The sequence below is a fragment of the Vulpes lagopus genome, chromosome 19 (assembly GCF_018345385.1).
Source record: "Vulpes lagopus strain Blue_001 chromosome 19, ASM1834538v1, whole genome shotgun sequence".
NCBI classification, from domain to species: Eukaryota; Metazoa; Chordata; class Mammalia; order Carnivora; family Canidae; genus Vulpes; species Vulpes lagopus.
The window spans coordinates 27,929,145-27,944,891 of NC_054842.1; the positions used below are offsets into that span (position 1 = coordinate 27,929,145).

General features: G+C 48.0%; 1 protein-coding gene and 1 non-coding gene across 3 annotated transcripts in view; one reads left to right on the plus strand and one right to left on the minus strand.

The window, feature by feature from the left end:
- Positions 1–15,747, plus strand: part of SH3BP5 (SH3 domain binding protein 5) — a 76,845-nt gene that overhangs the window by 19,974 nt on the left and 41,124 nt on the right. For both annotated transcript variants that reach the window (XM_041734651.1, XM_041734650.1), the window contains exon 3: positions 8,781–8,909. In XM_041734651.1, coding sequence (XP_041590585.1) covers positions 8,781–8,909 — 129 coding nt within the window. The remainder of the gene's footprint in view (positions 1–8,780; positions 8,910–15,747) is intronic.
- Positions 1,671–1,800, minus strand: LOC121479156. Its single transcript, XR_005984669.1, has one exon. It is a non-coding gene; the product is annotated as a small nucleolar RNA SNORA70 (small nucleolar RNA).

Consider the following 15,747-nt stretch of genomic DNA (forward strand, 5'->3'; position numbering starts at 1 on the left):
AGACATTCGACAATTCTATTTATTTCTCAGTGCTTATGTTAAGTATACTCTTAACACCAGCTTTTTATTGAAGAATTTTACATGTATGTGCAAGTGCCCAACTCAGAGGGGCACAGCTTGGTGACTTTCTATTTTTTTTTTTATTTTGCTTGGTGACTTTCAAAGCAGTGCTGTTTCGTTTCCAGTGGGTTTATTATTTTGCTTATCAAATTCTAGCAGACTCCCTTCTCTGTGGAAGGCTCAGAGCTAGACTAGTTCCTGCTTACTTAAAAAGGATATTAGCAAATACAAAGACGTGGGAAGGTACCGTGGAGACATAGTAGCACCCAACAGGGCCTTCTTGGACCAAAGCAGAAGGATTCAAGAAAGATCTGAGAAGGAACAACTGCTTCACTGTTAATGAAAATACACTGATGTTTCTGATTTGCAAGAGGTCTTTGCAGGGCAGGCCCAAGGGGAAGAATATGGCTTAGTGTACACAGCCGACTGATGCTTTTGGCCTCGGGTTCCCTTTACGTGCTTGTAATCCAATCATTGAGTACCCCAGAGAGCTCTGGGTCTGTGGGTAATATCTATAATATTTGCTGTTAGAAAAGTTAAAAACTTGTTTTATAGTTTAAAAACTTGTATTCATTAAAAAAAAGACAATAAACCTATTACATGTTGACACATATTTTATCAGAAATAACTATTTTCCTAAACAAAAACAAATTCATGAAAGGAAAGTAATCATTTAATGGTTTTTTGTTGTTTTTTGCGAGTCTCTTGCAAGTCTGGTTTAATAGAAGAGCTGAGTTCTCTGCTTCTGCATTCTCTCTGTTTTGACGGCACATACCAAGTAGTCTCTGGAAAACTCCACTGAACACTCATGAGAGAACAAAGGTGAAAAGACAAATATGTCAAATTTGATAATATGGTTTTGACCCTGCAGACTCCCAGTAAAGGGCTCAGGGACCCCCACCACAGTCCCCTGGACTACACTTTGGGACCTATAGGTGAACCCCATCAGACAAATAGACTAAAGGTGTGTGTTTGTCTGAAGTCTGACACGCACTGGTGTGTGACAGGCCATGCAGCACTTCACCTGAGATACCTGTAGACTTGGGGCTGTCATTCTTGCTTAGCCTGTCTTACAGGGTCATTGTGAGGCACCGATAATGCCTGTAAAATCTTTCTACAGGCAGTAGTGTATTTATAAATGGCATCACCAAGGATCTTTTGAAGTGTGGCAGCATCTTTAATTTGTAGGACAGATTTGTTGTTTTGGCAGGAAGTAGGATTTATTGGTGGGCATGAATAGGGAGGGGGCAGTGCTGAGGTTCTCATAAGAGCAGAGCCTGCCATTTGTCCACGGAGCCATGATTAGGGATGTACTTGATCCCACAGCCATGTGGGATGAGCCATTTTCCAGCCACCATGTCTTCAAATTCATTTGCATTATACTTGGTAAAGCCCCACTTCTTGGAACTGTGGATCTTCTGGTGGCCAGGAAACTTGAACTTGGCCCTGTGTAGAGCCTGAGTCACATGTTCCTTGTTCTGCAGCTTGGTACAGATGGACATGATGACTTGGCCAGTGTGCCCTGGGGACTTTTTAAAGGCACCCCACATACCTGTCTGGGGTCTATATTGGGGATAGCATGAGGTCAAACATCAATGTCCACTGACAAGGGTTTTCTCCAGGGTCCCTTAGGGCAACCCATCCAGTCAACAGGCTGCATACACTACCAAAGAGGCTACCGTTTGCAGTCATTGCACCCTGGGCCCCCAGGGGCAAGAGCAAGACAGTTATTAAAGACAGGATATCAGGTTGTTTTTTTTTTTTTTTTATCTTACTGGGTTCTGGGGACACCTTTGTGAAGGGGAAGGGCTGTTATTCTCAGTTGACAGGTGAGATAACTGAGGCTTGATTGGCCGGAACATAGAGCTCATCCCCAGTGTGGTGACACCCGGCGTGGTTTCCAAGGCACACGCTGGCTGGTTTGGTTTAGCTGGAGCCCTTACCTGATACTGGGTGTATTTTTGACACACTGACACATTCAGACGGGGAGGCTGTGCCACCCTCAGCAGTTCTGTGCTTGAAGAAATTGCCCTCAGTCTGAGTCACCTAAATGGAAACGACACTGTTTTCAGATTTGAAGGGCTGAGGGATCCAAGCAGAGGCAGCTCTTTCAGAACTTCTTCAGATGCTGATCTAAAAACCAGCTGGCAAACAGCCCCTGATGGTAAATGACTTGTTTTTCTTGACTGGTGAAAGGTCTGCTCATTCTCCAGAGATAAGTTTATAAGGAAGTGCATGGATCATTTACTGTAGGGAAAGCAGTCCGCTCTCTGTCCTCCCTGGACGTTCCTGGACGCAACCCTCCACTCTGATCTTGGGAAACTTTTTTTTTTTTTTTTCTGTAATTGTGGGAGATAGGCGAACCATGGTCCATTCTTTCCTTGAGCTAGGAAATAAGGCAAAAAGCGGAAGTTCAGTTGTGGCAAACTGTCTTTAAAGATGGGGCCAACTGGCATGAAGATGGATTTAAAGAAATATTCTATAGGTTAGGTTGAATGAAAGTTTCAGATTCTGCTCCATATAAGACATGGCTTTGTTAGGGGAATGAGCCTCCAGCAGTTAACCGTATTTAATCACCGTGCTTCGCCGTGGCGTGGGCTGTAGACCGACCTTCCTCGCTCTGTCTACATTAATATGACCACCTTAAGGCATACTTCTTCATCTTTTCTCTTTTTTTGTAAGGTTTCATGTTATTGCAAATGACAGAAATCCACTTTCAACTAGCTTTGAACAAAACCTAAAACAGTGCCGACGGCTGACGGCTGGCGGTGTGTGTGGTGTTTTAGCTCTGGGGAAGGCGGAGTGTAGGGTTAGACCGTGAGGCATTGCTAGGTCCAGAAGCTCTAAGCGTTGCTGGGACTTCCTTCCCGCCGGCTCGCTCCTCAGGGTGCCAAGATGGCCGCCTCCTGCGCCAGGCTTCCCATTCCATTCTCTCAGCCGTCTCCGGGGAAAACACTTCCTCTAACAGTTCCAGAGAAGCCGCGGAGTGAAGTCTCATTGGTTCTGAAGGGTCACATGCTCTCCCTCCACAATCACCGGGGTTAGGAGTGTCCGAATCTGATTGGCCAGGCCTGGGTCACATGCTCTCCCTCCACAACCACGGAGGTTAGGAGTGTCCGAATCTGATTGGACACTGTGAGGAGTGTCCGAATCTGATTGGATGCTGTGAGGAGTGTCCGAATCTGGGTCACATGCTCTCCCTCCACAATCACCGAGGTTAGGAGTATCCGAATCTGATTGGCCAGGCCTGGGTCGCGTGACCACTCCTGGGCGCTTGAGGGAGGCCCAAGAAATTCAGGGCTGTTCACCTGGGGCAGACAGGTGAGGTTTTGGTTTGTGGGTCTCATACTCCAGTGTTGGCGGAGAGTTGTTCCTCTCGTGGCCCCGAGTCTCCGTGGAATGGTGAAAGAACTGGGTCCGCTTTATCTTCTCAGAGAGAAGGCTGGCTTTGTGTTTAGCTTTTAACGCATCTTAGATGAATAGGCTTGTTGGGGGTTGGACGTCAGCCAGTCGTGCGTCACCGTCCCCGCCGTCCCCGCCGACACAGCCTCATTGAGCGAGGGAAACGCGGGTGTCAAATCACGTGTCTTGGGCGCGACAGCCCTTGGTGGCCACCGGCTTACCCGGAGTCTGCCCGCCCGCCCGCGTCACCTGAGGAGGCCTCTTCGCTCTTTGCTAAGACCCAGGTCTGCTCCGGTCATGCCTCTGCTTACAGATTCACCGTGGTGTTTTACCACAATTTTTTAAAAAGGGGAAATAACAAAAATAAAACAGACGCCTTGTCCCCGGCCCGCCCCTGGTGTTAGCGTCCCATCCTTCTACCCAACTCTCATCCCCCCCCCCCCTTAGAGGCCATCTAATAGGTCTAGTAGTTTACCCTGTTTTAGCTGATTGAGCATTAACTTCCATGACTTTAAAAAGGGGCTTTGTGTGGCTGCTTGTTTTGTCAGTTTTAGTTCCCATCTGCCAGCCTCCCACTTGGAAGATGAGATTTTAATCTCTTTCCTCCCTCTGTTCTCCCCCCCCCCCCCCCCCCCCCCGTTTCCCACTTCCTTTCCTCCCCACAGAACTCTAGTGTAGTCAGTGTTCAGTGTTCACGTTGGGGCAGCTATGGAAGTGCTTCACAGTGGAGCCTTCCAGGACGCTGCCGTCACTTCCCTCTGTGTGGCAGAACGCATTCTTAGGTCATTTTTTTTTTTTTCTAAGATTTTATTCATTTATTCACGAGAGACAGAGAGAGAGGCAGGGACACAGGCAGAGGGAGAAGTAGGCTCCCTGTGGGGAGCCGGATGTGGGACTCGATCCCAGGATCACGCCCTGGGCCGAAGGCAGACGTTCAACCACAGAGCCACCCAGGGGTGCCCCCCCCCACTTTTTTTTTTTTTTAATTTTTTTTTTTATTATTATTATTATTATTTATTTATGATAGTCACAGAGAGAGAGAGAGAGAGAGGCAGAGACACAGGCGGAGGGAGAAGCAGGCTCCATGCACCGGGAGCCCAATGTGGGACTCGATCCCGGGTCTCCAGGATCGCGCCCTGGGCCAAAGGCAGGCGCCGAACCGCTGCGCCACCCAGGGATCCCCCCCCCCCCCCACTTTTTAAAGTCTTAGGTCATTTCTGACAGGAAGACATGGAAGGTAAATTGAAACATGTTTAAATCAATCTACCCTGTGTCCCCACTCTGCCTGGGATAAAGTTCAAATGCCTTCCCTCAGCACCCATGCTCCTTGTTCCAACCCCACCTGCCCTCTGGCCTGCCATTCTTTGGTCATGTTCCTCCCTCTGCTGCTAATGCATCCCCCCCCACCCCCCCCACTTCTCTGTCTGGGGAAATCCCCTTTCTTGCCAGCCTGGCTTGTGTGACACTTTGGGTGGCCTTCCCAGTTGTGTGTCTTGCATGGTGCGTATACTGAGGTGTTAGTATTTATCACACAACATGATACTTTTCTCTTTACTGCTTGAGCTTAGATCTTGGCTGTGCCATTTCCCAGCTCTGTAGCCTCAGGCAAGCTACCCCAGTGCCTCAGTTTCCCTCTTGGTAAACTACAGATGGCAGCAATAGCACCTACCTGATAAGGTTGTTAGCGATTGCACGGATTGATAGAACAGAAGCATTTATAATAGCGTCTGCCGCATAGTAAACTGCCATCTGTGCTCCATGTCCCTTTCCCTCACAAAGGCAGACTTGGGTGGGTTCTGGTCACTGGTGCCTGGAATAGCTCTTGGCAGATCAGAAGCCTCCAGGGGCTGGGCTGGGCACCTAAGTGAGTGATGCAGGCCGGGTGCGATTCAGGCAAGGGGGTGTCAGGGACTGGAAAGGGCAGTCTTTTTCTAAGGGGGCATCTCCTGTTCAACCTCTAGGCAGGTCCCAGGTCGGAATGGGGGCCCAGTGTTGCCAGGTTATCAGATTTCTTTCCTTTATGGGAAACTTGAGATTCTACTTTTTTTTTTTTTAAATCTGGGTTTTCCTGACATTTGGTACACAGCGTACAGACCAAAGGCACTAAGCCTATTGGCCCATAGGCCACTGTTTTGGGGCCCAATTCTCACTTTACAAAAGGGGCCAGAGTGACAACGCGATCTGCCTGGGGTCACATGCTGTCTGATTGGGCCCTCAGTCTTCTCACTCCATTGGACGTGGGTAGCACTAGCGCTGTCTCCCCTTCACTCACCCCCTGGGGACTTTGAGGATTAAGTCATGTGTGAGCGCATTTGCAAAGCATCTGCCCACACAGCTTAACAGGTTGCTCCTTGTATCATGTCGGCCATCCCGGCCTCAGAGAGCCCTCCTTGATGTTTTTGAAATAGGCTCGTGGGTCTCTCTCTCTCTTTTTTTTTTTTTGTTTTAAGATTTTTATTTATTTATTCATAAGAGACAGAGAGGCAGAGACACAGGCAGAGGGAGAAGCAGGCTCCATGTAGGGAGCCCGACGTGGGGACTCGATCCCAGGTCTCCAGGATCACACCCTGGGCTGAAGGCAGTGCTAAACCTGCTGAGCCACCCATGGATCCCCTCATGGGTCTCTATGCCAGGTGGCTGTGGTGGGGGACTGTGTGCATTTACCGAGCATCTGCTGTGTGTCCAGGAACTATTAGTCGTTTTACATTTGTATTCTCCTTTATTCCTTCTAACTGCCCTCCCTGTGAGATGGAAAGTAAACCATTTAATTGGTGATAAAAATGATTAATAAAGAAGTTAGCTGATTAGGGGCCTCACAGTGGTTTGGAAGGGATTGAATCCATCTCTCTGATTAAAAAAAAAAAAAAAAAATCCCGGGCTTCAGACAACATCCTATCGTCCTACATATTGGAAATTAAGTCTACTAGAAGCTCAGTGGGGCTTTGCTAGTCCCTAAGCCACCCTGTGCACCCATGCCACTTTCTCTGGAGGACACTTTCTCTGCTGTTGACTTTAGAAGCTGTAGCAGGTGACTGTGGGCCTGGCCAGATAGAAGAGAAGGCAGAGGAGAAGATGATATAGGACTGGGGAAAGGACCAAGGCCAGTGTCAGAAGTAGGATGGGGCACAAGAGCTGAGAAACTCCCATATGAGGCAAAGGCAGTATCTTCATATGCTGGGGTGCTGGTGTCATTTTCAAACCCATGTGGGAAGCCCTGGTGCCATACGATAGAGGGAAATGAACTAGCAGTGAACAGAGCCTCCTTCATCCCTGTGCGCCGTCCCATTGGGCCAGGAGGCCCCTGCGCTTTGACGTTTAGAGATTTCCGATAGTTACGTGTGAGGCAGGCCCTCTGCAGCCAGTGGAGCGCACACGTGTTTTACCAGCAGGGTGGCTGCTGGGTCTCTTGGGGCAGCCCCACGGTTGATGTTCACATGCTGTTCCTTCTTTGAGGATCCATTTCCCCTCTCAAATGCTGCCCCGCTTCTCTTCCCCCTGGGTGGCTGTGTCAGGCACATGCTGAAGGGAAAAGGAGTAGACAGAGGAGTGTGGGGTCTATGAAGTACTATCCCAACCCTCCAATAGGTCTTCCTAGACGTTGGACTAAATGGCTTCTTTTAAATTTTATTTCCTCCTCGTGAAGTCCATGGATCTGGGTTTGACTTTCACAGAGTGGCGAAGCCTAGAACGGCCCACCCTGTTCCTTCTCTCCAAACTCTTATCGGGGCCCAGGTTGCTCGAGCTGTCTCCAGCTTGGGTGGCCACCCTTATCTCTTGCCATTCTCCACATTCCAGACTTCTAGCTTTGCTTATGTTTTTTGGAAATCGCATGCCTCTTCCTCCGCCCCTGCCTCTGCTGAATATGGCTCCTCTGCCTGCTTGGGTCTCCTATCTCCTTTCTCTCCCTTTTTTTTTTTTTTTTTTAAAGATTTTGTTTGTTTATTCATGAGAGACAGAGACAGAGAGGCAGAGACACAGGCAGGGGGAGAAGCAGGCTCCATAGCGGGAGCCCGATGTGGGACTCGATCCTGGGACGACCTGAGTGGAAGGCAGATGCCCAAACGCTGAGCCAGCCAGGGATCCCTCTCTCTCTCCTCCTAAGTGACGTGACATTCGTGTTCCTGGGTTCTGTGTAGATGTTATCCCTCTGGGTGTTTTCCATGAGTCTCCCTCTCACTACCCCCTCCCACCTTACCTGGACTGGTGAGGTTCTCTGCTGCTGGGTTCCATGGCACCTGTACCATTCTCATCCTGGCATAGACTTTTCTGGAATGGGCTATGATGCCTGTCTTACCCACCAGAGTGGAAGTTTCTTGGAGGCAGGCACCAAGCCCGAGGCCCAGCACAGGGTCTGGCACGTGGGAAGTTTCCACTCAGTGTTTAATGTGGGTTACATCATGTAGTTGAGGACTCCATGGAGGTGCGGAGAATGGGGCCATATTATGAACTGAAGCTGCCAGGGCTGGCTGGACTGGACATCTTCCCCTGAAGACCTGGACAGAGATTTAAAATCAAACCTGAGGGGCACATGGGTGGTTCAGATTAAGCACCTACCTTCGGCTCAGATCATGATCCCAGGGACCTGGGATTGAGCCCTGCGGTGGGCTCCTTGCTCAGCGGGGACTCTGCTTCTCCCTCTCCTTCTACCACTCCCCCACTTGTGCTCTCTCGAGTACTCTTGTTCTCTTTCTCTATGTCAAATACATAAATAAATAATTTTTTAAAAAAGATTTTACTTATTCATTCATGAGAGACAAAGAGAGGGGCAGAGACACAGGCAGAGGGAGAAGCAGGCTCCATGCAGGGAGCCTGATGTGGGACTTGATCCTGGGTCTCCGGGATTATGCCCTGGGCCGAAGGCAGGCCCTCAACTGCTGAGCCACCCAGGGATGCCCCTATAAATAAATAAATCTTAAAAAAAAAAAAAAAACCCTAAAACTTGAGTTGTCCACCTTCATGAAGTAGTCACAAGCCACACTTATTTTTAAAATCCCAATATATTTAATTAAAATTAAATAAATTAGAAACACATTCCTTCAGTATCCTTAGCCTATTTCAAATGCTCAGTAGCCAAATGTGGCTAGTGGCTGCTGTGCTGGACAATGCAAGTGATAGAACATTTCCAGTATCACAGATTGTCTTAGACAATCTGCTCTGGACACTGTCTTGTAAAAGTATTAGTTTTGAGGCCCGTAGGTTGGATGAAGGCCCTCTTTGGTGCTTTTGGTTAGGGAAAGGGGATTTTTGGTTAGGGAAGGGGGATTTTCACGGATCCCTTTGTAAGCCCGAACTGTTTCTTTGTTTTCTCCTGGCTGCAGGATGCTCGTCAGAAGTTCCGCTCTGTTCTGGTTGAAGCAACCGTCAAACTGGACGAACTGGTGAAGAAAATTGGCAAAGCTGTGGAGGACTCGAAGCCCTACTGGGAGGCGCGGAGGGTGGCGAGGCAGGTAAGGTACCTCTGCACACCGTCTCCCCTGACTCTGCCTGCTGCCCCAAAGCAGGTTTGGGATACACCTACTGATGTCCATGTCCCCTGCTGAAGGGTAGAAGTGTGAGTCCCCTGGGATGCAGAACGACCACAACTTTGTGAACAGCTACATTTGAAGACTGCTTCTTATTTTTTCCCTCCCCCCACAAGCTGCTCCATTCCAGCTCTTGATGCTATTAATAGAGTGTGGGTGCTGACATTTGGATGACCCTGTGAGTGGGTGCCACCTGGTTGCCGAATTGGTGCCCAGATCCACGCCCTGGACAGCTGGGCCATCTGGTGCGGCATGGGACCTAGTTCTGGTTTCACAGTGTGTCTTCCTTTGTCACCACGGATGTGCTGTGGTGTGCTGCCTGTGTCCCCTCCCAGCCTCTGTTGGCCAGGCCCCATGAATAGAGGAGGCAAAGAGCCTCCAACACTCACCGGGCCTGGGGCAGGGGCTGTCATATACCTCCGCCCACTCTGGCTTCCCAGTCTTGTGTGCTTCAGTATGAATTGCCACCCAAAGCAGGCCTAAGCGATTAGGTCAAACATTGAGGGGTGTAGGCTGTATCCCTGGTGGGTGTTTATGTGACGGAAAATGTGGTCTCTACTGGTAAGAAAGTGTGAGTGACAGGTATTTGAGCACCTACTGTGTGCGCAAGCAGGTTTTTGGGCGTGGTAGGGGAGATCACGGGAGGGTGAACCCTTGAGAGATGAAGCCCCAGAAATCGAGGAACATGTTCAGATCATACCCATTTAGGGTCAGGGACCAGGAGTTGGACGTTCTTCCCCTTTGCCCTGCCTCCAAGCAACCCTCAAATTTCTCATCAGGGGATCCCCTTGATGCTTTGGTGGTTCTGCTGAGATCTCAGCTTTGTTTTTGGGTTTCACACTCTGAACCTTGAGCTGAGCTTTCTGTTTGGAACCTGCCAGATCCATTGCCTTATTCCTAGATAGAATGGCTGCCTCGTCCCTGCCTCCTCCCCTGGCCAGCTAACCTGGGTTGTACAACATCTAAGTGCCAATTACTTGTTGGTCTGCAACAAGCTCTGAGCAGCCACCCCCTCTTTCTACTCTTTCTTGGGGCCCCGCCCAGGCCTCTAGCTTTCCAGGGAGAGGAAGCCTTCTCAAAAGGTGCTGGCCAGTCCGCAGAAGCTCCAGAATCCTGAGGCACTGCCTCCCCAAAGTGCCCATGTCCCACCCATCTTTCAGGTGTACCCCAAGTTGGGGATGTTTTGTTGCCACCCCCTGGCCCCATGTAGCCCAGAATAGCAGCATTCTTGACCTAAAATTACAGTATGAAGGGTTTGGGTTAGGTTTGAGGAGAGATTTCCGATAATGTAATGTAAACATTGATGAATACTGAGAAGGTCATGAAATTTCTTTTTCTGAAAGTCTTCAACACTTAAATTTATTGCCCTCTCACTCTCTTGAGCCCACAGATATTTGTTAAAATCATCCATGTGCCCATGCCATCGGATGATGAAGAGTAGCTTGTTAAATAGCCCATTGGAGTTGTGGTAGACGGCTTCCCCACCTGGTCCCTGAGCTTGGCTGTGCAGAGTTGGCCAAAGGGACCTTTGTGTTCAGGGGCCAGTGGAGGTTGGCCTGTCAGGTTCCCAGTCCCAGCTGGTAGGAGGTGTCCACCTTTGCTGTGCTCCTGTCAAATGTGCTCCTACCTCAGAGTCTGAACTTCCTGGTCCCTCTGTTTGCTATTGTCTTAACCTTAGAATTTGTGAAGTTCAGATTTCTGTTCTAATGTCACTTTATCAACAAGGATTTCCTGCGGTACCATTTATTTTATTGTTTTATTTTTTGTATAGATTTAAAAAATTTATTCATGAGAGAGACAGAGAGGCAGAGACCTAGGCAGAGGGAGAAGCAGGCTCCATGCAGGGAGCCTGATGCAGGACTCAGTCCCAGCACCCTAGGAACACAACTTGAGCCAAAGGCAGATGCTCAACCACTGAGCCACCCAGGTACCCCCATTTAAATAACTGCCACTTGCCATCTCCAGCACCCCCATCCCTCATTCCTTGGCTTGCTATTTCTCTGTAGCACTCTCTTCAGCTAATCATGATTGTTTACTTGTTTATAGTAGTGAAGCTCCAGGAGGAGTACCTGAACAAATGAGTGAACAATGAGTTGACTGGCCACCAGCAGGCCCTTAGCATTCTGAGTGTTTCCTCCATTGCCCCTTGACTCTCACGTTACTGGCTACATGGCCACATAAGCTGAGGGGTAGGAACACGGCTGGCAAATCCAGCTTTGTCTGGGTTTGGTTCATTTAAATCTCATATACTGGGTAGGTCCCCAGTTGTCTGTGATACATCTGGGATAGATCTTCCACCACTGTCTTTTCCGTACCCAAATCCTCTGTGATGGGAAAAGAGGTAGGAGGGAGCTGGGTTGGCAGGGTCCTGCTGCTGGTCACCTGTGAATCATGGCATTGCTTCCTCTCATTCCTTCCTTTGGCCGGTGAGGACAATGATTATGACAATTACGGAATTCTGTGGGTGAGCCACTGAGTCATCAGGTCCCGTGAGATTATCCCCAGACCCTTGGGGTGACTGACTCACTGTCAGCTAGCAGAGGCCGAGATGATTGTTAAGGGAACCCCTGGCTTCTTGCAGGTGGGGCAGGAAGAAGAAGGGGGGGGGGAGGCCCAGAGTGACCCCTGCCCCTCAGCCCCAAGGGACCTTGTTGGTCCATAGCCGAGGAACTGGAAGGACACTTAAAGGCTGAGGCTGGTCACGGATGTCACATTTCATCTGCGCACATGGTGGGCTGTCTGGACTCCGGCCAGGTGGCTGAGGCTGTTGTGCACCAGCATCCTCTGACCTTCCTGATGGTGAAGGGGGTGGGGTGCTTCTCGGGCGGCTGCCAAGTGGGGCTTCCTGTTTTCTTCCTCTCTCTTATCCCCAGCCCCTTCCTTTCTATATTTATGGACCCCTCGGGCTGTGGACAGCAGGGATGGTCTCTGAGAGGTGCCTTCAAAACATCTGCCTCAAGTGCGTATCTTGAGGTGTGGCGTTTGTAGAACCTCTGCATCCTCGTCTATGCGGCAGGGATGGTTATGGGAGCAGCCTTGGCTCTCTTGTAAGGTTGTCTTTAGGTCTTAAGTGAGGTAACGTATGTTTGACAGCAGGATCCCTGCATGAGCTTAGGTTTCAGCTCGCTTAAAAAAACTTTCTTGAAAAAAAAAATTGAAAATAAACAAAGACAATAAGTCCCCATATCTTCTGTTAATATTTGAGGTATAGCTCTTTTTTTTTTCTTTTTCTGTATAAGAGATCATCCTGTAGTGGTGGTTTTATACTGTCCAAATGCCCATGTCCATTCATCCAGAGTCCCAATGAGGAAGAGACCTTGGTTTTCCAGAAAGAGTTTAATTTACAAAGGTTTGAAATTGCTGGGCCAGTAGAAATTATATTTGCTTATCTAACATTTGCATTAACTTTATTGTTCTTGATGTCACATCAGATCAGGAATGAGTCCGATCCAGTCTTGTGATCGTGAGAACCCACCCCAGATTTTGCCAAGAAGAAGTAGAACATAGCTCCCCCGCCCCCATGACTAGCTGGAGTTGGGGCAGGGAACTAGCTTTGATGGATTTGAGGGGTTTTGTCTTTGAGCTGGAGCTTGTTTGTAAGGCAGCCTTGACATAGCTGTCAGCCCTCAGTTGTGTGGTGGGTCCAGGACATCCTGACAGAGTGGAGCCATGTGACTCTGAGCCCGAATGGCTGGGTATTTCTTGCTTGCTTTGCTCCTGGGGCTCTAACTTGTCTAGCAGTGGTCCTAGGCCTGTCATTTTTAGCACTGCCACTCCGTACACTTGTTATTATTTTTAAAGATTCATTTATGGGATGCCTCGGTGGCTCAGTGGTTGAGCATCTGCCTTCGTTCGGCTCAGGGCATGATCCTTGAGCCCCGAGATTGAGTCCCTCATTGGGCTCCCCACAGGGAAGCCTGCTTCTCCCTCTGCCTATGTCTTTGCCTCTCTCTGTGTCTCTCATAAGCTCTTTAAAAATATATATTCATTTATTTATTTGAGAGAGAGCAAGAGCATGAGTGGACAGAGTGAGATCACAGGAGAAGTAGACACTCCCACTGAGTATGGAGCCTGATGTGGGGCTCTATCCCAGGACCCTGAGATCAAAACCTGAACCGAAGGCAGACGCTTAACTGACTGAGACTGCCAAACACCCACCCATACTTATTATTTTTTTAAAGAAGTGTGGTAAACTATATAGAATGAACGTTTTGCCATTTGAGCCATTTGGAAATGTGTAGTTGAGCAGCATTATGTACATTCGTATTGTGGGACTACCCCTACCGCCATCCATCTCCAGAACTTTCTCATTTTCCCAAACTGTAGCTCTTGACTCATTAGACGCCAGTGCCCCATTCCTCCTTCCCCCTTGCCCTTGGCAACCATGGTTCTACTTTCTGTCTCTATGAATAAATACCCTTCTGTGACTGGCTTATTTCACTTCGTCTAACATCTTCAGGGTTTGTCCATGTTGTAGCATGTGTTTAAAATTTCATCCGTTTTTTTTTTTTTTTTTAATTTATTTTTTATTTTTTATTTATGATAGTCATACAGAGAGAAAGAGAGAGAGGCAGAGACACAGGCAGAGGGAGAAGCAGGCTCCATGCGCCGGGAGCCTGATGTGGGATTCGATCCTGGGTCTCCAGGATCGCTCCCTGGGCCAAAGACAGGCGCCAAACCGCTGCGCCACCCAGGGATCCCAATTTCATCCGTTTTTGAGGCTGAGTAATATTCTTTTGTATGGATACACCACATTTTGTTCCATTCATCCATCAGTGAAAATTTGGGCAACTCCTATTGTTTTTTTCATGTCTGGCATGTGTCAGAAGACTTTGCACACCTGAAGAGCAACATAAAATGCAAAATAAAGAAGGTTATTTGGTGCTGAAAGTTGCCTGTCTGTGTTTATGGGGCCATGTAAGTCCATGCCCTACACATAAGCTCTTTGGGGAAGTCGGCAGGTGGGAAGATATTTGAAGCTTGTGGAGTGACTTGGCTGTCAGACTGCTGGCAAAGCCTGGCCTCTTAGGTTTGAATCCCAACTTACCATTTAATAGCTGTGGGACTTTAGTAGGTTACTTAATCTCTGTGCCTCAGTTTCTTCATCTGTAAAATGGAGTCGTGTATGTTAGCTTTTGCTGTAACACAAACCACTCCAAACTTAGTGGCCTAAAACACTTACTTGGCTCATAATTTTGCTGGGTGGTTTTTCTGATCTCAGGCTTGGCTGTCGGTTATACATGTGTAATCGGTTGGTGGGTTGCCTGGGGACTGGCTGGTCTCAGATGGCTTTATCTGTCAGGCACTTGGCTGGTGGTCAGCTAAGGCTTCCCGGGTGACTGGACCACATGAGTCTTATCCAAAGGCTAGTGAGGGCTTCTTCACATTGTGTTGGGATTCCAGGAAGAAAAAGGGCAAGCCCTCTTCAAGCCTCTGCCTACATCACATTTGTTAATGTCCTATTGGGTAGAGTCAGCCCAAATTCGAGAGGTGGGGAAAAAAGAAACTCTACTGCAAAGCACTCAAAGTATTGTAGCCATTTTTGCAACTTACTGTGGTGATTAATAAATTAGAACATGTAAAACATTTGGATCAAAGAAAAAGAATCTAAGTTATTATTCCAGATGTATTTGCTATCAAATATTGTGTCTCTATGGTGAATCTGTTGCCTTCGAAACAAAAGACCACCACGCCAGATGGATGGAAGAAACAGTCCTGTGCTGGCTGGGAGGAGATACATAAAATGTCAAGCATTTGAGAATAGGAGGATGACCCCAGGCAGCCAAGTAACTACTGAGTTGTTTGTGGGGGTAAAACATGCCAGAGGATCAAAAATGATGAGGGGGGGGTGGTATCTGACTTCTTCACTAATCAGTGCTCTAAGCCCTAACAGACAATATAGTGAAGGCCTCAAAGACAGGGAGAGTCATGTTTCCCATGAGATGTAATAGGTCAAGTGCATCAGATAGTCCCTTGAATTCTTATGTTAATCATAGAGGAACAGAACATTGTAGTCTTTGTTAGAAAATTCTAGACTGTTGGTTTTGTTTGCAGAAGACCCTCTGTAAGTGGAGAAAGAGAGGGCCAGCTTCCACAAAGTTGGGACATGGACTCAAGGATATGTCAAGGATGGGTTATTACTCTCTCTACTTGTTCAGGTATTCTTTTTTCTTCTAAATTATTATTTTAAAAAATTTAATGGATATTTACTGGATTCCTGCCAGTTGTCAGGCCCTATTTTAGCCTCTTGTCAAGAACAGAACAAAAAGCCTGACTGTGGAGCTGGTATTCTGCTCTTAGTCTCACAAAAGTGTGTGTGGGGTGGGAAGTTCTGGGCAAAAGTAGAATCTTTGTTCCTGATCAGATTTGAAGTGTGGAGACCGTGGATTACAGTGGGCTAGTGGATTGGAGGAGTAAAAGAGTTTCTCAAAGTATTTTCTGAGTATCTTCCCTTGGTCTGTGCTGGCCATTATGGAGCAGAAAATTTGGTCTATATCCTCCAGGAACCCCATCAACACATACAAGCAAGGTGATTGTAAGGCACGGGTGATTACAGTCCATTGTCATCATTCACGATAGTAATGTTCTCCAAGGTCACTATCAATATTGAATTAGAGAGGTATCTTTTAAAAAAATGTTATTTAAATTCAGTTGATTAACATATAGTGTATTACTGGTTTCAGAGGTAGAGGTCAGTGATTCATCAAGTGCATATAACACCCAGTGCTCATTATATCATGTGCCCTTTAATGTCCATCACCCA